The sequence below is a fragment of the Callorhinchus milii genome, unplaced genomic scaffold (genome assembly GCF_018977255.1).
Source record: "Callorhinchus milii isolate IMCB2004 unplaced genomic scaffold, IMCB_Cmil_1.0 Scaffold7, whole genome shotgun sequence".
Taxonomy (NCBI): Eukaryota; Metazoa; Chordata; class Chondrichthyes; order Chimaeriformes; family Callorhinchidae; genus Callorhinchus; species Callorhinchus milii.
In genome coordinates this window covers 27,928,665-27,951,249 of record NW_024704748.1, presented here as the reverse complement: position 1 = coordinate 27,951,249, position 22,585 = coordinate 27,928,665, and the positions used below count along the sequence as shown (strand labels likewise).

General features: G+C 54.3%; 2 protein-coding genes across 3 annotated transcripts; one reads left to right on the top strand and one right to left on the bottom strand.

Annotated features, from left to right (window-relative positions):
• Positions 1–515: 515 nt before the first annotated feature.
• On the top strand, positions 516–18,218 carry pcgf6 (polycomb group ring finger 6). Of its 2 annotated transcripts, none has more exons than XM_042337040.1 (10): positions 516–737; positions 5,508–5,604; positions 6,125–6,221; positions 6,528–6,583; positions 7,208–7,267; positions 10,623–10,755; positions 14,011–14,038; positions 15,130–15,228; positions 16,713–16,799; positions 17,539–18,218. In XM_042337040.1, the coding sequence occupies exons 1-10, from the start codon at positions 555–557 to the stop codon at positions 17,584–17,586; spliced, it is 888 nt and encodes a 295-aa protein (XP_042192974.1). In that variant the 5' UTR covers positions 516–554; the 3' UTR covers positions 17,587–18,218. The 2 variants fall into 2 exon arrangements, with proteins under 2 accessions (XP_042192974.1, XP_042192973.1); XM_042337039.1 differs by having other exon boundaries at positions 5,505–5,604.
• A 1,228-nt stretch (positions 18,219–19,446) lies between these two features.
• LOC103171713 (alpha-internexin) lies at positions 19,447–22,113 on the bottom strand. Its single transcript, XM_007884502.1, has 3 exons — positions 21,145–22,113; positions 20,209–20,333; positions 19,447–20,140 (listed from the first exon to the last, which is right to left on the bottom strand). The coding sequence occupies exons 1-3, from the start codon at positions 22,111–22,113 to the stop codon at positions 19,840–19,842; spliced, it is 1,395 nt and encodes a 464-aa protein (XP_007882693.1). The 3' UTR covers positions 19,447–19,839.
• Between the last annotated feature and the right edge of the window lie 472 nt (positions 22,114–22,585).

Below are 22,585 nucleotides of genomic sequence, written 5' to 3'. Positions count from 1 at the left end.
TCTGGGCAAAGTGAAGCCGCTTTCGTGTTTGTGTGAGTTTACAACAACTTGCCCTGATGTGCTTTGAGATGTCCTGACATGAAAGGTGCGATGTAAATGGTATTTATAAAGGCCCTTCCAGGGAAGCATCTCGGAATGCCGAATGGGACCAGTGACTGATCCCCGTCCCGGAGCCGTCACAGAGACTGACTGTGTATTTTGTGGGCAAAACGCGGCAGCCAATGGCTCAGAGCCGTGTCCGGCCCGCGGGACGGATTGGGATTGGGATTGATGGGGAATGTCTCCGAGGCTGTTTGTGGAGCGAAGGGCTCTGGGAATGGAAGTGCAGAACAGCGGCCGAGGCCCAGCGAGCGTTGGGAACGCGCATGCGCGGTGGCTACACCATCAGCCAGTTCTGAGACCGAAGGCTGCGTGTCCCCGCTCTGCGCAGGCGTACCGTGGGGGCTGCTGGGAGTTGTAGTGCTATACACACATAGACGACTACATGTCCCAGCGGGCGGCGCGGCTGCGAGGCCGCGGGAGGGCGACGCTGTGCGGGAGGAGCGCGCGGAGCGATGTCGCGATCCGAGGAGGAGGAGAGCGGCGGCGGCGCGAGGGCGACCCGGACCGGGAGCGGCACCGGGAGCGGCACCAGGCCCAGGGCCCCCCCGGCCACCGGCGTCCTCACTCCCGGCAGCTACACCAGCAACAGCGACCCCGAGACCTGGCGGGAAGGCGACTGTGATCGTCAGCGAGAGGTGAGGGCTCCTCACAGCCCCCACACAGCCCCCCCCCCACACACAGCCCCCCCCCACACACACAGCCCCCCCACACACAGCCCCCCCCCCCACACACACAGCCCCCCCCCACACACACAGCCCCCCCACACACACAGCCCCCCCCCCACACACAGCCCCCCCCCACACACAGCCCCCCCCCCCCACACACACAGCCCCCCCCCACACACACAGCCCCCCCCCCCACACAGCCCCCCCCCACACACAGCCCCCCCCACACACAGCCCCCCCCACACACACAGCCCCCCCCACACCACACAGCCCCCCCACACACACCCCCCCACACACAGCCCCCCCACACACAGCCCCCCCCCCCCACACACAGCCCCCCCCACACAGCCCCCCCCCCCACACAGCCCCCCCCCACACAGCCCCCCCCCACACACACAGCCCCCCCCCCACACACAGCCCCCCCCACACACACAGCCCCCCCCCACACAGCCCCCACACACAGCCCCCCCCCACACACAGCCCCCCCCACACACACACAGCCCCCCCCCCACACACAGCCCCCCCCCACACAGCCCCCCCCCACACACAGCCCCCCCCACACACACAGCCCCCCCCACACACCCCCCCCACACAGCCCCCCCCACACACAGCCCCCCCCCACACACAGCCCCCCCCCACACACAGCCCCCCCCACACACAGCCCCCCCCACACACAGCCCCCCCCACACAGCCCCCACAGCCCCCCCCCCACACACAGCCCCCCCCACACACAGCCCCCCCCACACAGCCCCCCCACACACAGCCCCCCCCACACACAGCCCCCCCCCACACAGCCCCCACAGCCCCCCCCCCACACACACACAGCCCCCCCACACACACACAGCCCCCCCACACAGCCCCCACAGCCCCCCCCCCACACACAGCCCCCCCCACACACACACAGCCCCCCACACACACAGCCCCCCCCACACACAGCCCCCCCACACAGCCCCCCCACACAGCCCCCCCACACAGCCCCCACAACCAGCCCCCCCACACACACAGCCCACACACAGCCCCCCCCCCACAGCCCCCCCACACAGCCCCCCCACACACAGCCCCCCACACACAGCCCCCCCACACACAGCCCCCCCCACACAGCCCCCCCCCACACAGCCCCCCCCACACACAGCCCCCCCCACACACAGCCCCCCCCACACACAGCCCCCCCCACACACAGCCCCCCCCACACACAGCCCCCCCACACACAGCCCCCCACACACAGCCCCCCCCACACACAGCCCCCACAGCCCCCCCCCACACACACCCCCCCCACAGCCCCCACAGCCCCCCACACACAGCCCCCCCCACACAGCCCCCCCCCCACACAGCCCCCCCACACACAGCCCCCCCACACACAGCCCCCCCACACACAGCCCCCCCACACACAGCCCCCCCCACACACAGCCCCCCACACACAGCCCCCCCCCACACACACCCCACAGCCCCCCCCACACACCCCCCCCACACACAGCCCCCCCCACACACAGCCCCCCCCCCACACAGCCCCCCCACACACACAGCCCCCACAGCCCCCCCCACACACACAGCCCCCCCCACACAGCCCCCCCCACACACAACCCCCCACACACACAGCCCCCCCACACACACACAGCCCCCCCCACACAGCCCCCCCACACACAGCCCCCCCCACACAGCCCCCCCCCCACACAGCCCCCCCACACAGCCCCCCCCCCACACAGCCCCCCCACACACAGCCCCCCCCACACACAGCCCCCCCCCACACAGCCCCCCCCCACACAGCCCCCCCACACAGCCCCCCCCCACACAGCCCCCCCCCACACACAGCCCCCCCCACACACAGCCCCCCCCACACAGCCCCCCCCACACACACAGCCCCCCCCACACACACACAGCCCCCCCACACACAGCCCCCCCCACACACCCCCCACACACAGCCCCCCCCCCACACAGCCCCCCCCCACACAGCCCCCCCCCACACAGCCCCCCCACACCCCCCCACACACAGCCCCCCCCACACACAGCCCCCCCCACACACAGCCCCCCCCACACACACACAGCCCCCCCCCACACACACACAGCCCCCCCACACACAGCCCCCACAGCCCCCCCACACACACAGCCCCCACCCAGCGCCCCCCACCCTTTCAGCTCCCCTTCACCTCAGTTCCTCCCCCACACAGGTCGCACCTTCTTCCCACTCAGCTCTGCTGCTAATCTCTGACTGTCCACCCAAACCCTAACCTCCGCAGTGTGAACGGCGCTGTACCACACGGCTTCTTGTTGTTTTATTGGTTTCCTTTTATTGATTCTCTATTCTTCCGAGTCTCGCCATCGTCCCTTTCCTGTTACATACAGATTTCAGTGTCTGATGTACCCAGAAACTGGCCTCTCATTCCCAAACCAGCGTTTGATTCTCAACTGCTCCTCATAGTCCGGCACTGGCAAAGATTGCACATTGCCCACTTGCGCCTCATTTCACACTGAACGCTGCTGAAACCCTCATTTGCGGCTTTGTTACCTCCTGACGAGACTTTCCTGATGGATTCCTTGCTGGGCTCTATCCACGAGCTGCAGCTGAACTGAGATTGCACCGCCTATATCCTCATTCGCACAAACTGCGTGCCCAGCATTCCAGAGGTTGCTTCAAGGTCCACACACACCTATAAATGCTTTTTTGCCCCAACTATCTCTGTGATCTTCTCCACCACTCCTTGCTTGCCCCTTCCTTCGACTAACTCGGTCTGTGTCCTCACTTCACCACCACAAGTGGCTGATCTTTCAGGTACTACACCCAGTCTCTGGAACTCGCTCTACTCCTCCGTCTCGCTTCCCCCTCTGTATTTCTCTCTCTCTCTCTCTCTCTCCATCTTTAAGCTCTCTCCCCGAAGCTCCGGAACCACTCTCACTCAATTCCTCCTCCTTGTCCCTCTCTCCCCTTTTTCAAGTTCCGCCTGAAAACCTTTCTTTTCGACCGTGCTTGCGGCCCCCTCCCCCCATCCCCCAACCCTGGCTCAGAGTCAGGCCGCCACTGTTAAGCACTCTTTGATACTACCCTGCGTGGAAGGCGCTATGTAAGTGCAAGTTGTTGTTGTTTAAATCTAAAATCTACCTCTTTGACCACCCTTACGGTGACCGCTTCCTTGCTCTGCATTGGACCCAGTCTTTATGAAACGCTCCAATATGGTATCCTACATGAAGGGGGCTGTATTGGGGCGAGTTGTTTAATCTCGTTATGGTTACTTTCCCCTACACCAGATTGCTAACTATTTCTGGCTTATTACTCATACCTAAGTCAGTTGTGGCCTGAACATCATGTACTGCACATCTTCTATCAGATTGACATGTTAGAATGTCTATAAAAAACTCCAGTGTTTTCCTTTCTTCCCTCCCCTGAAGTTCTGTCCAGCGTGATTCCACCAGCTGATCACATGAAGGAGAAGGGGATAGAGGAGTACGGGGAGACAAGAGCGGAGATTAGGAGAGATTCCAATAAAGTATCCGATACTTGCGAGTGAGACTTCTCCAGAAGTTGGTATAACAACAACAAATTGCATTTATATTGTGTCCTTCACTTTGGGTGATGTCTCAGAGCATTTCACATTGATACGGTCAGTCATTGAGAAAGTGGAGGAAGCCATAGTGTAATGATCAAAGAGATAGGTTTAAGGTTAGAGTTAAAGCCAGATTGACAGGGGGCAAGATGGAGGGATTGAGGGAGGCAGTTTTAGAGTTTAGTAACTGAAGACTCAGCTACCAATGGTGACGCGGAGGGGGTGAGGGATGGGGAGCAAACCTGCATTAGCCTAGCGAAGAGGGTGAGCAGAGGATTAGGGCTGGACAAGATCATCACAATAGGGAGGTGCTAGGGCTTGAAGTGGTTTATATGTGATGGTGAGGTCTTTGAAGTTGATCCATTGGGAGACGGTGAAGCCTGATGCAGACTGAGGTGATGGGCATGGAGTTTGTGTGCGGATTCAGGTGACAGAAGTTTTAGATAACAGAACGTATAGATGTGCAACTGGGAGACTGTTGGGACAGGAGGTAACGAAAGTGGGAATGAGGATTTCAGCGGCAATTGGTGCGAGATAGGGGAAGGGTGTAGGTGGCCATCTTGTTTTGCCTGCTTGCTTTCACTTTCTTCATTCCCACCTTTTGCTTAATCTCTCGAAAGTTCCTACCAGATTCAGCTTGGCTCAGTTGCTCGCTCTCTCATCACTGGGCCAGAGAGTTGGGTGTTCAAGTCCCATGATGGGACTTTGAGCTCACAGTCCAGTATATGCTGGGGGAGTGCTTGTCGGAGATGCCGTCTATTAAACCTAGGTCCCATTCGCCTGTTCAGGTGCACATTGAAGATCCCAAGTCGTGAATCAAAAAGAGCAGAATTCTCCAAATGAATTGGTCATCCACCTCACTGTTGTATGTGGGTACAGTGGCTGCTGATTTTTGCTTTGAGATGCAGTTACTTTGCTTGACAATAATTGACTGTGGGCTCAAAGTCCTCCAACTCTGGCCCAGTGATGAGAGAGTGAGCAACTGAGACAAGCTGAATCTGGTAGGAACTTTCCAGAGATGAAGCAAGATGGTAATTATTGTCAAGTGAAGGATTACCTGCATTTCCCCTTGTTTTCTTTGTTCCTGTGGGAACGGCAGGAATTTCCTGCCTCCTTCACTAGGATTCTGAGTTGTAAGATGGAGCTGCTGCTGTGTGAGATGTCTACTCTGAGCTGCTGATTGAGAGAGTTGTATTTTCAGCAGAGTGTGTGTCTGGCTGACGTGAACCCATACATCCTCTGTCCAATCTGTGGAGGTTACTTCATTGATGCAACTACCATCACGGAATGCTTACACACATGTGAGTACTGTTACTGTAGAACACACTGCCACATAAAGGCATCCGCTGGGGTTTCCCTCGCTCCCTTCCAACCGAAAGGCTGCTGTCTGCTGCTCACACAATGTTACACAGAAATAGGCATTTGCCCATCCTCTCCACCTGAGTCACCCAGTCAATCCTACTCTCCTGTTCGCTCCCCAAACTCTTCATTTTGATGGACTCTGCCAGTACTACGGTTTGAGATGCTCCACATTCCCACCACACTGAGTTCAAAGACTTTTGTTTAACCTTTGTCTTTAATTGTGTTTGTGATTATCCTGTGATGATCGTGCGTGCGCTCTGGCTAGAGGAATGAATACTTTATTATGATGATCCTGATTGTAACCTGTTAGAACATTGCTCACCTATGTCAGGCCAACCCTGAGCCTCTAGAGTGTATGCCACAGCTGAGACTGACAGGATATTCCTTTAGCTGTTATTTGTTCTTGCCTGTTCAATACTGAGCTCTGTTCACGGAGGACTTTCTTGTTGCCTCCCTCAGTCTGTAAGAGCTGCATTGTGAAACACTTTGACTACAGCAATCGGTGCCCGAAGTGCAACCTAACTGTGCACCAGACATGGCCGCTCTATAACATCAGGTAAGTGACACCGTAACCATTCGGGCTCAGCAACGGCTGATTAAGTGTAACCTGAGAAAGTGTCCAGGAATTCACTCTTTTACCACATATCCAGCATTGTTCGGGGTGGGGCGGGGCCTGGTGGGCCGGCAGGGGCTGATGTTGAGGTGTGTGAGGGGCTGAGTTGGGAGCTCAGTTATGAGTGAGCACGACCTGCGATCAGTGTTAAACAATCTTACTGATACTTTACAGAGGTATTCTAGTCATTATAATATATAATAATAATATATAAAATATATATAACGCTGTGATTATTGTGGTTTTCAGGTTAGACAGAAAATTACAGGATATAGTTTACAAGCTGGTACCCAACCTGGAGAGCAGTGAGTACCTCTTAGCTCATTGGGGTAACTGTGAAATCAGTTCATCCAGTCTCAGTGAGTGTGTCCCAGGGGGAGGGAGTGAGTGTGCACTGAGGAGACAAGGGTGCACTGCAGGGGAAGGGTGTGTACTAGGGGAGTGAGTATGCACCAGGGGGATGGGGGGAGTGTGCACTGGGGGGGGCGCATGAGTGTGCACTGGGTGGGGTGCACGAGTGTGCACTGGGGGGGTGCATGAGAGTGCACTGGGGGGTGCATGAGTGTGCGCTGGGGGGTGCATGAGTGTGCGCTGGGGGGTGCATGAGTGTGCACGGGGGGGAATGGGTGTGCACTAGGGGGAGTGCATGAGTGTGCACTGGGGGGGTGCATGAGTGTGAACTGGGGTCGGGGGGGCGTCGAGTGTGCAGCCCTGAGGATATCCTGCACCTTTCGAGTACCCATCATAATCTCTCAGTGTAACCCTCCGTGCCCCCGACTGGCCAGAGGGTTGAGGTGTAGGAAGAATAGTTCAGCGCTGTGGGATGTCCATTATTCCGGAGTGTGTGAGCGACCTGATTGCATGCTCTCTTCTCCCAATGGGAAAGTGATAATTAAATGCAATTTGTTGTTGCTGCTGCTGCTGCTCAGGTGAGAAGAAACGGCTGCTGGATTTCTACCGAGAAAGGGGACTGGAGGTGCCTAGACCTGGTGAGTTTACAGGGTTTAAACACACCCTCACACACATGCCCTCACACACAATCCCTCACACACACTCTCAAACCCACCCATGCACACACTCTCAAACAGACCCTCAATCTCACACACGCACCCTCACACACAGGAATGGGAACTAGTGGTTGGGCTGGCAAGTTACTGGGTTGAACTATGTGGGAGGGGGACATGTAACTGGCAGTGGGAGAAGGAGGCACATTGTGACTGGCAGTGGGCGGATGGGGGAGATGCCATGTGGGACTGTCAGTGGGAGGGGGAGACACCATGTGACTTGCAGTGGGGGCAGGGGAGGCAGATTCCATGTGACCAAAGGAGGCAATGAGAGGTACTTTGCTGCTCTCCAGGTTGGGCACCAGCTTGTCATTTTCTGTCCAATCTGAAAAATACAAAAATCACAGAATGACCACACATCCTCTGTAAAAATCCTCACTGAAACCTGGATCACTCCAGGCGACACCTTCCCCCTGACTGAGGCCACACCACCCGCCAAACCTTCCATCACACCCCTCGGCCTAACCGCCGTGGTGGCTCTCATCTCCCGGTCCCTGCTCGGCCTATCCCCTGACTCCTCTGGAACTTTCCCCTCCTTTGAGCACCTTACCCTTTATACCCTCCAAACTTTCCCTCAAAATTCTCCTCATCTACCGCCCCCCCCGCCACCCCACCTTCATCCCCAACATCTCCACCCTCCTGTCTTCCCTCACCCTTTGCTCTGAACACCTCCACATCCTCGGCGGTTTCAACCTTCACTTCACCCCCTCCTGCGTCTACCTCTGAATACTTTTCCTCCCTATCTCCTCCCTCAATCTCTCCCTCCACATCCACTCCACCATCCACACCCGCGTCACCCCCTCGACCTGGTGATCACTTGGGGCCTCACCGTCTCGGACCTCACCATCATCTCAGACCATCACTTTATCTCCCTTACCTCCTCAATCCCTCTCCCCACCGCCACCCAACCCAGCTCTATCTCATACCACCCCTGGAAAAAAAAAAAAACCCTCCCCCCACCTCCCTCTCGGCTACCCTGGAGTCATCTGAACCCCTTCCCGTCTGGGCGTCCTCCCGCAGTGATCTATCCTCCTCGGTCACCCTTCTCCACAGCTCCTTCTCCTCCACTCCAGATTCCCTCTCTTCCTGAATCGTCTCCTACTCACGCAAATCACCTTGGTAGACCAGCCACCTCCGCTCCCTGAAAGCCCAGGCATGCTCCGCTGAGCTCACCTGGCTTAAATCAAACCTAACTGTCCATCGGCAGATCTGGCTGGACCATGTCAAATCCTACCACTCCACCCTCGCCTCCGCTAAATCGTCGTTCTACTCCAAGACAATCTTGGAGGCTAAGGACAACACCAGGCTCCTCTTCTCATCACCAACTGGCTCCTCCGCCCACCCTCTCATGCCTCGCCCATCCTCACCTCAAATGCCAACTGCGAGGTGATGCTGGACTTACTCAAATCCAAAGTCGAGGGAATCCGCTCAGCTGCCTCTGCCACTGCAACTGCTACCTCCTCCCCATCTCCTCCTCCCACCCCACCCCCTACCCACCCCTCCTTCCACACCTTTGAACCTGTCTCCCCCTCCTCTCTCATCACCACCATAACCCGTATGAAACCCATCACCTGCTCCCTCGACCCCATCCCTCACCCCCTCCTTACCTCCCAGCTCCAGCTCCTTGTCCCTCTACTCACTGACATCATTAACCTCTCGCTGTCCTCTGGTACTGTTCCCACCCCATTAAAAACTGCCATTATCACTCCTATCCTTAGAAAACTCTCCCTGGACCCATCTCTACTCCCTAAGTACCGCCCCATCTCCAACCTCCACTTCCTCTCCAAGGTCCTGGAACAAGTTTTTGCTTCTCAGCTTCGCTCCTTCCACTCCCGCCTCTCCCCTCTCGAACTCCTCCAATCGGGTTTCCGTGCCGCCCACAGCACAGAAACTGGTCAAAGTGACAAATGATATTCTGTCCATCTGCGACCAGGGCTCCCTCTGCCTCCTCGTCCTCCTTGACCTCTCTGCTGCTTTCGAAACCGTCGACCACTCTATCCTCACTCACCGCCTCTCCTCTCACCTCAATCTCCACGGCGCTGTCCTTCATTCGTACCTCTCACATCGCCTGCACTTCATCTCCTCACACGGTTTCTCCTCCAGCCCCCGTACCTTCTTGTGCGGCATTCCTCAGGGCTCTGTCCTTGGTCCCCCCCTCTTCAACACCTATATGCTCCGTCTCGGTGACATCATCTGCAGACATGGTGTCAACTTCCACATGTATGCAGATGGCACCCACCTGTACCTCTGCCTCCACCCTTGACTCCAAGACCACTGCTGTCCTGACACAATGTCTGTCAAACATCAAGTCCTGGATGAGAGCTAACTTTCTTCAGTTGAACGTCAACAAGACCGAGGCTCCTGATTGGCTCCCGTCCGTGCCTCCTCATCTCAGGCGCTGACACCACCACCATCCATGGTTACACACTCTACCTTGCTAAGCCAGTCCAGAATCTTGGCGTCTTGTTTGACCCTCAACTATCCTTTCTACCCCACATCTGCGCCATGACCCGCTCTACCTTCCCCCACCTCCGAAATGTTGCCCGGCTCCGACACTGTCTCACACACGTCTTCATTACAACGAGGCTCGACCTCGCACTCACTGCTTGTCGGCCTTCCCAACTTCTCCCTTGCAGATCATCCAGAACTCTGCAGCCCATGTCCTCTCCTGCACTGGGCTCCGTGACCCTATCACCCCCATCCTTGCCCAACTCCACCGGCTTCCCATCATACGGAGGATACAGTTCAAGATCTTGGTTCTCACCTTCAAAGCCCTCCATGGTCTTGCTCCCCCCTACCTCTCTGACCTCCTAAACTCCTTCTGATGTGAAAGGCACTTTGCACATGTCATTTTATTGTTGTTGTTACCTTTGCCTAAGTGCAAAATGCAAAGAAGGGAGTTTTTCCCAGTGTCCTGTCCAACAATCCTCCAAATAAAAAAAGTGTAATTCACTTCCTGACGGTTTATGAGATATTGCTGTGTGAAATTGGCTGCCACATTTGCTTTCGATCTCCCTGCTTTCCCCCTACCCTCCACCCTCTCTTACCCCCAGCTCTGGTCCATAACCTTGTATGTTCAGCGCCTTGGGACGTCCTCCCGACGTGAAAGGGGCTTTACACATGTAATTTTGTTGTTGTTGTAAAGTATCAGTGAGATTGTTTAACACTGATGTGCATCTCAGTGTTAGTGCGTGTGTGGCAGTGTTGGTGCTGTGTGTTTTGGTGCTGTGTGTTACAGTCGTGTTGCCTTGTGTTACTGTGTTGGTGCTGTGCGTTACAGTGCTGGTGCTGCCTGACAAGGGGAAGATGAGGAGGGCTCAGTCTCAGTCGCTCAGTAAGAAGCTGGTGCCGGTGCTGCCGCTGGAGGACGTGGCGTCTGACTTGGACATCTGCCTGGTGCTGGAGTTCATCGGGTGAGTGTGTGCACAGCTCAGGAGCTGCGATTCCTGATCAAAAATCCCCACTTGTCCTGACTTTACACCTTCACCAGATGGCAGCAGAGCCACGAGCTCCACACTGCGTCCGGCACAGTGATGAGAGGGCAGCCGCGGGGCTGATAGCATGTGGCCTGTATGTGTTTAGCGGTTGACTCTGTGGGCACTGTGGAGACAACAACAACTTGCCTTTATATAGCGCCTTTCACACAAGGGTAGCAACCCGGAGCCCTGTCCTGGGCCAGAGTGGATTACAACGTATATTTAAGTAAAGAGTAAATGAGGTTGTCAGACTGGCTCAGTTGGTCACACTCTTCTTTCTGGGTCAAACGATTGTGGGTTCAAGTCCCATATCTGGGTTTGAGCTGAGACCCCAGCGTAGTACTGAGGGTGTGCTGCATTCTCAGAGGAAAAGATGTTAATCATGGAGTCCTGTATCTTAGTGGTTAAAGCACTCACCTCGCAAGTGAGAGGGCGAAATGTTGGACAAGTTTCCTTACTCCACATGCTTCTGTTTACCTAGCAGTAAGTAGGAATCTAGTTGTTAGTTGATGTCTCGAAAACATGATAAGGCTTAGTATCAAATGCGAGGATTACTGTTATTATTATTTTGGCCAACAATCCAGGTGACTTGGTCATTCACCCCATGGCTGTGTGAGGGATATTTCATTACATTTGATATAGCGTCTTATCACGTCTTCAAAACATCTCAAAGTGCTTCACAGAGTATACAGAGTGAATTGACTGTATATTTGTGGGCAAAGCATGGCAGCCAATTGCGCACAGCAGCGTCCAACAAACAGTCGTGGATTGAGTGAACGAATTATTATTTATTTTGAAGGAATTATTATCCCCGGAAAAGTGATCCACCAATCAACTAACAACCTGGTTCCTACTTCCTGCCAGATAAACAGAGGCACGTAGAGTAAGGAAACTTGCCCAACGTTTCGCCCTGTCTGGGAATCAATCCCAGATCCTCTTGCTTGTGAGGCGAATGCTTCAACTACTAAGCTACAGGACTCCACATTTCATACTGTTAGCACTGTTGACAACAATTAGCTGTGAAGCGCTAAGACGTTTGAGAATTATAAAATAATAATAATCCTTGCATTTGACATAGCGCTTTCCACGTCTTCTCGAAGTCTCAAAGCGCTTCACAGAACAATAATAATAATAATAATAATCCTGGCATTTGATATAGCGCTTTTCACGTCGGGAGGACGTCCCAAAGCGCTTCACAGAACACTGTAAAGTGAATTGACTGTGTATTTGTGCGCGAACGCGGCAGCCAATTGCGCACAGCAATGTCCCACAAACAGTCGTAGATTGAAAATGACCAATTTATTATTGTTTTTGGTTTTGGAGGGATTATTATTAGGCTCTGTGTGGAGTAAGGAAACTTGCCCGAGGTTTCGCCCTCTGTCTGGAGTTGAACCCAGGTGTCTCGCTTGCAAAGCGAGTGCTCTAACCACTGAGCTACAGGACTCCTCCAATTCTAAGCATTATATTAAATGAAGGGATTATAGATTATGTGTTTGCTGGGGTGACAGCTGTTCGTGGCTGGGATCTGTGTTACTAAGTCTTTAAGGAGTAGAGCCACCACCTGCTCACCTCTTAGCAGGAGCTGGTGGGTAATCACACTGCAGAGACTGACTGCTCCCCTAGGAAATCTGAGTTTAAATCAGTCTGGCTTGTTGTCCTGCCCTTTGTTGAAGAAGGTACTCTGTCATGTTTCGCCCACAAAATATACAGTCAATTCACTTTACAATATATCCTGTGAAGCTCTTTGAGGCGTCTCAATGGGGAGATAAGGTGCTATATCAAATGCCACGATTATTATTATGTGGATCTCCCTCAGTGAGCCTGGCTTGTGGCAGGTTGGGATCAACAACAACAGCAACAACAAAATTACATTGATGAGTGCCTTTCACGTCGGGCAGGGCAGGCTGGATACCATAATCTCTTGACTACCCCCCTCCACTCGCTCCTATGGTCACCCCCCTCACCCCCTTCTCCCGTGTTCAACCCTGCCACTATGCAGGGCCGCAAGACATTGTCCTGTGTGAAGATATCAATACAAGTTGTGGTTGTTTTGCTATAATGTCTGTATCTGGGGAAGGCTGTGCCACAAAGACGTATGTGACAGATTAAAGAACAAATGGCAGAATTGAGACACACTGTGTCAGAGCTGGAGAGGAAGAACTGAAAAGGTTAGAGGGAAAGAGCAGGGATTTGGGAGGAACTAGCATTAGTTGAGGCTGGGTGAGCAAATGGCTTCTTGTTTCTATAAGGTCCATCATTTACTTGTAAGAATTTCCTTACTAGGGTCAAACCTGTCTTCCATGTTATTCGTGAAATGGGTCAGTTTCCTGCCCCTTCTGTTTCCTCGAACATCAATAGTGACTCGTTGATCTTAGCCTCTGGTTAGCAGGTTACCAGTGCGGCGTGTGGCCTGGCGGTGGGTGACAAGTGGGAACGGGTGGAGATCTCACATTGCTGTATTAACATCATTGACTTCAACATGGAGAACGATCTGGGGGGTGGGAGAGGGAGGGGAAACGTGATTAACATCACAAAGACTGGCAAATGTAATCCTATTGCTTCTGAATGTCACCAACCCACTTGCGGCAATGTCCTCCCTCTGAAGCGTGCTGGCTGCAGTGCCTATCATGCACACACCTGTTTAGCAGACAGAGAGTGCACACTTACACCCCACCCCACCCCGGGCATTGCTGAGTGGGGCATCAAAAGCCAGAGCCAAGAATAGCCTGTTTTCTGTGGGGGTGACGGAACGCTGAGTGAGGAGCTTAGCCCCTTGTTATTGTCATCTGCTCACACGTTGCTGTGAGGAAAGGAAGGGATAGAGCCAGGCCACATGATTGGCTGTTTGAGTATGTGTTTAAATCAGCGGCGATAGGAACAGACTCGATTTGATTAGTTCTGAAAGGCATCTTTGCTTGAAAATTATTTGTCAGAAGCCGTGAGTCTCTGAGGGACTGCTTGAGGTGGAGTGTCCAGAGATAGTTTGGGATTAAAGCCACTCAGTCCCACACAATGATGTGGTCAGGGCTGCCTGGGGTTGTACCCTCTAACCATAAGCCACTTTCTGAGTTCTCTCGGTGAAAGTCACAAGTGTCCGGAGATACAAGTGAGGATCTGGGTCAGGGAGGGGGTGGGGTCACAGGGTAACGTGTTTAATGATTGCAGTGTAATCGTTGATTGTTCTCTTTGCAGAGCTGACCTGGGAGTTGGAAATTACAAGGTTGGTGTGTTTACAATGAAAATAAAAGTGCATTGGCTACAGTGACCGTGTCACCATTGGCTGTAGTGACTGTGTCACCATTGGCTACAGTGACTGTGTCACCATTGGCTGTAGTGACTGTGTCACCATTGGCTACAGTGACCGTGTCACCATTGGCTGTAGTGACTGTGTCACCATTGGCTGTAGTGACTGTGTCACCATTGGCTACAGTGACTGTGTCACCTTTGCTGTAGTGACTGTGTCACCATTGGCTGTAGTGACTGTGTCACCATTGGCTACAGTGACCGTGTCACTATTGGCTACAGTGACCGTGTCACCATTGGCTACAGTGACCGTGTCACCATTGGCTGTAGTGACTGTGTCACCATTGGCTGTAGTGACTGTGTCACCATTGGCTACAGTGACCGTGTCACCATTGGCTACAGTGACTGTGTCACTATTGGCTACAGTGACTGTCACTATTGGCTACAGTGACTGTGTCACCATTGGCTATAGTGACTGTGTCACGTGGACTGAGTTCAGTTCCATACACAACCCCCGCTTCCCTCCCCCGCCTCAGAAGATAGTCACTAGTTGTTCATTTGACACCTGACAAGCTCGGGTTTGAGTCCTCACTAGGTGGATGGTAGGTACCAGGAACTCCTTGTGAGCTTCCTGGTAGGCAACACAGCTCAGCATAAATGCATGAGACCATTGCCACCATCTTCTTGTCCACAGCTTGGGCACACGTCCCTTCCCACTGAGCGATGGTTCAAGCAGTAGGAGGTGTGGAGCTTGAGTAGCAGCTGCTCACCTCTCTGATCGCCAATCCAGGTGGATTCCAGGCGCTGGACGTACATGTGTATGTGTGTCACATCGTGCCTTCCAGCAGCTGTCGCCCGAGACTCCTAGAGATTCCTCAATGACATCCGCCATGAACATGGTACGAGGATGTTTGCAGGACAGTTGGTCACACCGTTTAATCCCCTGCGGTAATAAATTACAGTGAAGGCCAGAGTTCAGGACGCTGCCCGTCACAACAAGCATTAAGGTAGGGACATTGTGTTGCCTCTTTCACAGCCATGGCTGATCATTGTTTGTTCGTTTTGCAGCCGCTGCAGAAGAAGTTTGTGCGAGTGTCTGGAGAGGCCACGGTGCGACACGTGGAGAAGTTCATCCGGAAGAAGCTGGAATTGGAGCCAGTCTGTCAGGTGGGGAAGAGTCTTCACAGGAACAGTGAGGAGATCACTTAGCTGAGAGGCTTCAGCACAAGTGCTTCCAAAAAATATAAGTGTAGGTGATGTACATACAGTATGTGGAACAGTCAGTCTGGTTTGGATATTCTTAACCATGGTGATGGGTTTTCACATTTTGGTTGATTTAAAAAAAACTAGAGCCTATATACATTGGGGGTCTGGGAAGGTGTTCAATCAGCAGCGGTAGTGATTGCTCAGAGGAAACAACAACAACTTGCATTTATATCGCACCCTTAGTGACGTGTTTCACTCCAACCCCTGTGACTGTCACTGCCCCCTCCCTGTGAGAGTCTATCTAGTGTAGCAGTTGAAGCAACAAGACCAGAAACAATCTGATAGGCTGGCCTCAGGAATGGCCTCGGCCTGTGCTGTGCTGTTGGGAGTGAGGGAGGGAGGTGCATGAAGGAGTGGATGTCAGTGTCACAGCATCAGTATTGAGGAGCAGGTTCTGGGTTACTGTAACTGTCATCTTAATTAAATATGAAACCAGGAGCTGAGCGTCAGCAAAACCATGTGCCGACGCGCCCCCCCCCCCCCACCCCGCTCACCACACCCAAAATGTGGTGCATTTACAAACAGGAAGAGAGAGGAGCAGTGGGGAGGATTTTAATTGTTAGGTGAGGTTGTGGATGCATTGATGGCTGGAGCCCTAGGATCTGCTCTGTGTTCACAGTCGTGCTGTTTATAATTGGGATGGGCTTCCTGCCTCCCTCTGCTGTTTCCTGTGGGACAGCAACACTTAGTAATTGCCTTTCCACCTGCTCCCTGGCACTTACATGGTAAACAACCCGCTACACTGACTGATGCCTCATGGACTAAGTTCAGTCAGCGAATGGTCGGCAAAGCTAATCAAACACCCGGTGACATGCTGAGGAAATGCGAGTCACCGCAAGTCTACATGTCTCCCGATAACCGAGCGTAGATAACTGTCAGGCCGAGATCCACTCCATGGTTCCCTGAGGCTCCAGACCAGTTAATAATGCTCATTGTGTCTGAAGTTATTCAAAGTGAAGATTAAAATTATCCACAGTGACCGAGAAGGACTGAGCGCTGTGCTTGGAGCACTAAACAGCACCAAGCTGCCAGCACAACCTTCACACCGAGTGACACTGACACAACGTTTAACGGGAACGTGGTTTATACTGAGGATAAAACAAACCGTGAGGGTTTCATCTGAACTCTGTGTGTGTGTGTTTGTTTGTGTCACAGGCTGGTCCTCCACATACGCCCCAAATCTCCCAATCCTTCCGATTTGGCCCGTTCCCCCATTGTCAGATCGTGCTTCCTCTGGCTCAACGTCGTTCTCCACCACTGTCAAGTGCTCTAAGGTGCTACCTCGAGTGAGAGGCACTGTGTATATGTTGTTGTGTCAGTAGGAGCTGATGGCTGCACAACCAAATCATCTGAAACAGTTGTAACCTATTCCCTTTGATTGACAGGTGGACATCATCTGTGGGAACAAAATCCTGGAGCAACACGAGACATTGAGGCACATCAGGAGCAACGTGGCCCACAGCAGCATTAGGGTGAGTATCTCCATCACTTTACAGCAGTGCATGGGAGCCGTAACATGGGGCTGTGGTGTAAGGGAAGCAGTAACATGGGGTTGGGGGTTATATTCGGGATGGATAGGGGTCAAGGGGAGGTGCAATAGAAGGGGGAAGGTGACAGAGGAAGGTGTTGGCATGGACTTTGAAAGAGTTGAGAGAGGGGGAGAGGTCATAAAGAAAGAGGCAAATTGACCTATTGTTTCTGTGCCGGTGCTTCCCCATCCCCCGGCTCTCTCTCTCCTTCTCCACTCTCCCTCTCTGCTCAGTTTCTCTCTGTCTCTCTCCACTCTCTGGCACCTCTCCCCCTCCTCTCTCCAATCTGCCTCTCTCTCCGTGCGCACACATGCCTGGTTCTTTAGGCTGCAATTGATTTTCCGTCATTAGTGAATCCAATTCTATTTGTATGAGTTTACTGGAGGCTTTGACTTGCTGAATGGCCCTCAGGGACCTTCGGGCAGGCAGGGCTCTGAAAAAACATGAGGAAATGTACTGCACTGTCACTGAGCAACAGCACACTCAGCACATGGGAACAACACACAGCGCGCACACAACACACAGCGCGCACACAACACAGCGCACGCACACAGTGCACTCACACAACACAGAGCGCACTCACACATCGCAGAGCGCGCACGCACACAACACATAGCACATTCACAGTGCACACACACAAACTACATGTTGTGTAGAGTACAGATTGTTGTTTTGGTTGCAGGATGGTTTGCTTATCCTGCATTATGGACTGGTGCGAGCCCACAAGTGACCGCTCACCAGGAGATAGAATGGAGAGCATTGGGCCTGTCCTGCAGCTAACTGCACGGAGTGGGACACCTTGTTGCTGGCGTTCTCCTCTCCGAGCTGGAGCTCGTTCTCTGAGGTAACTGCACACTGCTTTAGCCTGAGCTCTGCACATGGGAGGCTGAATATCGCTTGTGCTCAGCCATTTTGCACTTGTGTGTGTGGCATTGTAACACTTCAGGTACATGGATTAAGTGTATTCTCTGCCCCACTCCATGCTCTCTTCCTGTCCTGTACATTGTTAAGCGGCTGACAGTGAGTCCTGCTGACCTTCAATTGTACTGTAGGTAATGCAAACTATTTGTGTACTAAACACTATGAGCTGTAACCTCTTCTGGACCTGGAGAACCATCCTGGAGTCACTGATCACATTGTCACTAACCGGCTGTGATACCACTTCCTGTCACTGATCAGCTCCGCCAGTGCCTGACGGAGCTAATGCTCAGACCTATTGCCTTTGCTAGTTTTCTACACTGTTCGGGAGACTTTATAAAACATAATTTTTCACAAGTTTGTAAAATTCTTTGATTAACTAAAAAAGCCATTGTTTTGTTAACTGTACAAAATATGAAAGTAAAGTTTTATTTTGAAGGAAAAGCTGTTTGCTTTTGTATTGGTGTCAATCTACTGAATCTTTTGTTGCAGTTGCTTGTTTCTCTGAGGGCCGCTTGGTGCTGTGCAGGGTGGTGCTGCTGTGAGCAGTGATAATAATAATCCTTGCATTTGACACAGCACCTTATCATGTCTTAGAGTCGTCTCAGAGTGCTTCAGAGAATACACTGTATATTTTGCAGGCGAAACGCAGCAGCCAATTGTGCACAGCAACATCCCACAAAAGTGGATTGTGTGACCAAATTATTATTTAAAATTCTTTTTGAAAAGCCTTCCACCAATCAACTAACCAGGTTCCTACTTTCTGCTAGGTGAACAGAGGCGCCTGGATTAAGGAAACATGCCCAAAATTTCACCCTGCCCGGGAGTCAAAGCCAGGTCCACTCGCTTGCGAGGCGAGTGCTCTAACCACTGAGCTACAAGACTCCACTGTAATGTGACCAGTCTTCCTGCTCTTCCAGGACATGTCTGCTTCACTGACAGTTTACACCGCTTAGAGTCCACGGTTCTGCTTTCTCTGCTGTGTAATTGTTGTCAGTGCTGTATATGTGGTGTTTTGGCAGATTGAGAACATGGGCTGTGGAGCTCCACATGCTGTGTGAGCTGCTCTCACAGCGAGTCTGTGCCTAACACTGTTATACACACTCGGTCAATAGTAATTCTGCCAGAAATATGTCTCTACTTTGTATGACCAGGAACGTTCACTTGAGAAATGGGGTAAAATTCAAATGCCAAACCTGTCCGACCTCTGAGAGCTGCTGTCAAACACTAGCCTCATGAGAGCAGACTACATGTGCTTGGAGCAATTGGTGAAGCCCATGGGTGGGGGAGAGTAATTTCCTCCGCGCATGGAAACAGCTGGAATTTAGTGTATGTGCGCGTGCTTCTCTGGGTAGATAGAATTAGTGTGATGGGGTCCCTGGGTCAGTGATAAGAGCATAAAGTGAGTGAATTGTTATTTAGTTGGTTATTTGTTTTCACACAGCAGGAAATGAAGGACCAGCTTATGTAGGCTTGTTGGCCAGGACATGAGGAGAAACTCCCTTCTCTTTGCCAATAGTGACTCCTGCTCTTTAACATCCACCTGAACAGGCAGACAGACGAGGAGAGTGCATGTTACCCAGTTATTCTCTGATGCTGGTGTGGTTCAGAGGGTAAGAGATTCACAGCTGGTGGGAGGTTCAGTTTACAGCATTTTATGTAACACTAAACACAATGCTAGAGAACTATTTATTAATAGTAATAATAAATTATTAGCAGTGGGAATCCAGGCATCAGTAAATCCTGGTTACACATCTACACAACATCATCATCTCTCGCAGGGCCTCAGAGTTAAGCCCTCAGTGGGCGGTGGAGGGGAGCCAGAACAACACTGATCTTTGGGGACCCACTTGGTGTCGGTGTGTTGGCGGCTGGAAGTCAGCCCCTCCGGGAGGGAGAGACACCAATCTCCTCAGTGCCGCTGCCAGCACTGATACTCTGCACTTGGCCCAGGAACAACAACAACAACAACAACACATTGCACCTATTTAGCACCATGATGGGAGGCTGTCCCATGGCGGCCAGGTTTGTTCACTACATGTGGGGAGAAGGGAAGTACTGAGACCTATTTGGTGGCATTGCTTTTTTCTGCTCTGAGAGTGTTGTTCGGCTCTGCTTTCTCCACCTTCTTTGTGGAGATGATGGTTTCCTCTATGATCTCCTCGTAGGCCTCGCCTCTGGGTTTGGCCGGTTTAGGCGCTGGTTTAGGCGGCAAATCCTTCTCCTTGCCGGCTAAGCTGTGGGACGAGGGGGGGCTGGTGTTGGGGAGTGTCTGGGGCAGCGAGTGGAGGTCGGGAGGAAGCGAGTTGACCAGCGGGAGGCTGGGGCCAGTGTTGAACCTCGTCTCCTCTCCTTCCAGCAGCTTCCTGAAAAGAGAGCATTGATGTGGTCACAGGCCGGGGGCAGGACACGCACGCGGATTGGCTACACTCACCTGTAAGCAGCAATCTCGATGTCTAAAGCCATCTTCACATTGAGCAAGTCCTGGTACTCGCGCAGGTGTCTAGCCATCTCAGTCTTGGTGGTCCTCAGCTCAGCCTCCAGCTCCGCAATGTTGTCCTGAAGGAATATTCCAAACCAGAGAGAGTCTGTACCAGAAACATCAGCCACATCCTTCCTCTCAGTAAAGCCATCCGTGGAGCACGAAAGCCACACACTGTATCAGGTGGAAGTCCAGCATGTTTACTGCACTCCTCCCCACGGGGCGTTTTAGCCATCCAGGACAACTGTCACATTCCATCTGATCTGTGCCTCAACTCCAATTACCTGCCGTTGCCCCATATCTCTTGATCCTCTGACCTAACAAACATCTATCCACCTCACTCTGGACAATGTGAATGGATCCAGTATCAGGGGAAGAGAGTTCCAGATTCCCACTACCCTTTGGATGGAAAAACTGCCTCCTGATTTCACTCCGAAATGGCTCAGCTGTAATTTTAAGATGATGTCCCCTTATTCTGGATCCCCCACCAAAGGAAATAATTTATCTGTAGCAAAACCCGACCGAATCCCTTTATTATTGTAAACACCTCCAGTGATCACCTTCCAACTGCAAGGAAATAGAGACAAAGTTTGTCAGATTAGGTTTCAAAAGCTTCACTCCCTCCAAGTGACCAGAAACCAGCGGTGAGTGACAGGAACTCTGGAAATGGCGCTCACAATTCAGCACTGGACAGCGACACAGCACATGGCCAGACTCGGCCTGGACCGGGCAGCGAGGGCTGGGGGTGTAGTGACTGTGTGTCACTGCGTCTCCAGCCCTGAGCTGGGGGTGTAGTGACTGTGTTAGTGTCTGTAACCCTGACCGGTGTAGAGGGCGCTGAGCTGAGCTGAGCTGCTGTGTGTAAGCGGTCAGTCCGCGGTGATGTACCTGATAGGCGCCTCTCTCGGCGCTGTGCCTCTCCTCCATGTCCTCGAGCTGCCGCTCCAGGGACAGACCGGCGCCGCGCACCGACTCCACCTCGATGCTGCGCGCCTGGAGCTGCCGCCGGTACTCGCTCAGCTCCTCCCGGTTGGCTCTCAGAGCCTCGCAGTGTCTGGCGGCCGCCGCGCTCATGTCGGAGAACTTGTCGCGATACCAGTCGTCGGCGGCCTGGGCGTTGCGGGCGGCGAGACTCTCGTACTCGGTGCGGATGTCCCGGAGCGCGGCCGTCAGGTCCGGTTTAGCCGCGGCGGCCGCGTCCGCCTCCACCGCCCCGGCCGCCGCCTGCGCCGCCGCCTCCAGCTCCCGCACCTCCTCCCGGTGCAGCCGCTCCACCAGGCCCAGCTCCTCCAGCACAGCCTCGGCCTTGCGCTCCAGCTCCAGCCGCGCTAACGTGGCCGCCTCCAGCTCCTTCCTGCAGCCCCGCAGCGCGGCCTCGGCCTCCTCCCGGCGCCGCAGCTCCAGCTCCAGCCGCCCCTGCAGGACCTGCAGCTCCTCCTCCAGCCCGTCCCGCTCCAGCAGCGCCTGCGAGCGCTCGTGGCCCAGCGCCGCCAGCCGACCCCGCAGCTCCCGCAGCTCGGCCTGATACAGCGCGGCCCGGCCCCGCGGCTCCGCCTGGCGCTGCCGGAGCAGCAGCAGCTCGGCCTCCAGGCGCCGGTTCCGCTGCTCGAGGCTGTGAACCGTCTCGATGTAACCGGCGAAGCGGTCGTTCAGGCCCTGGAGCTGCTCCTTCTCGCTCGTGCGGCTCAGGCGGAGCTGATCCACGGCGGCGGCGCTGGTCAGGAGCGGGGTCTCCGGGCCCGGCCCCGCGCCCCGGCTCCGGTACGATGGGAGCCGCGAGGCCGAGTGTGACCGGTACCCGCCGCTCGGGCGCGAGTCACCGCCATAAACCCTCCGATAGGAACCGCTGAAGCTCATAGTGAAGGTCTGTGGGGCCGTGTGGGGCGGCGGAGCCTTATATACACCGGGCGGCCAGACCCCGCCCCCGACACTCCGGCCCCGCCCCCGACACTCCGGCCCCGCCCCGACACTCCGGCCCCGCCCCGACACCCCGCCCCCCCACACCCCGCCCCCCCGACACTCCGGCCCCGCCTCCGACACTCCGGCCCCGCCCCGACACTCCGGCCCCGCCCCCGACACTCCGGCCCCGCCCCCACCCCGCCCCCACACTCCGGCCCCGCCCCTCACACTCCGGCCCGCCCCCGACACTCCGGCTCCGCCCCGACACTCCGGCCCCGCCCCCACACCTCCGGCCCCGCCCCCGACACTCCGGCTCCTCCCCCCGACACTCCGGCTCCTCCCACCGACACTCCGGCTCCTCCCCTGACACTCCGGCTCCTCGCCCGACACTCCGGCTCCCCCCCGACACTCCGGCTCCCCCCCCGACACT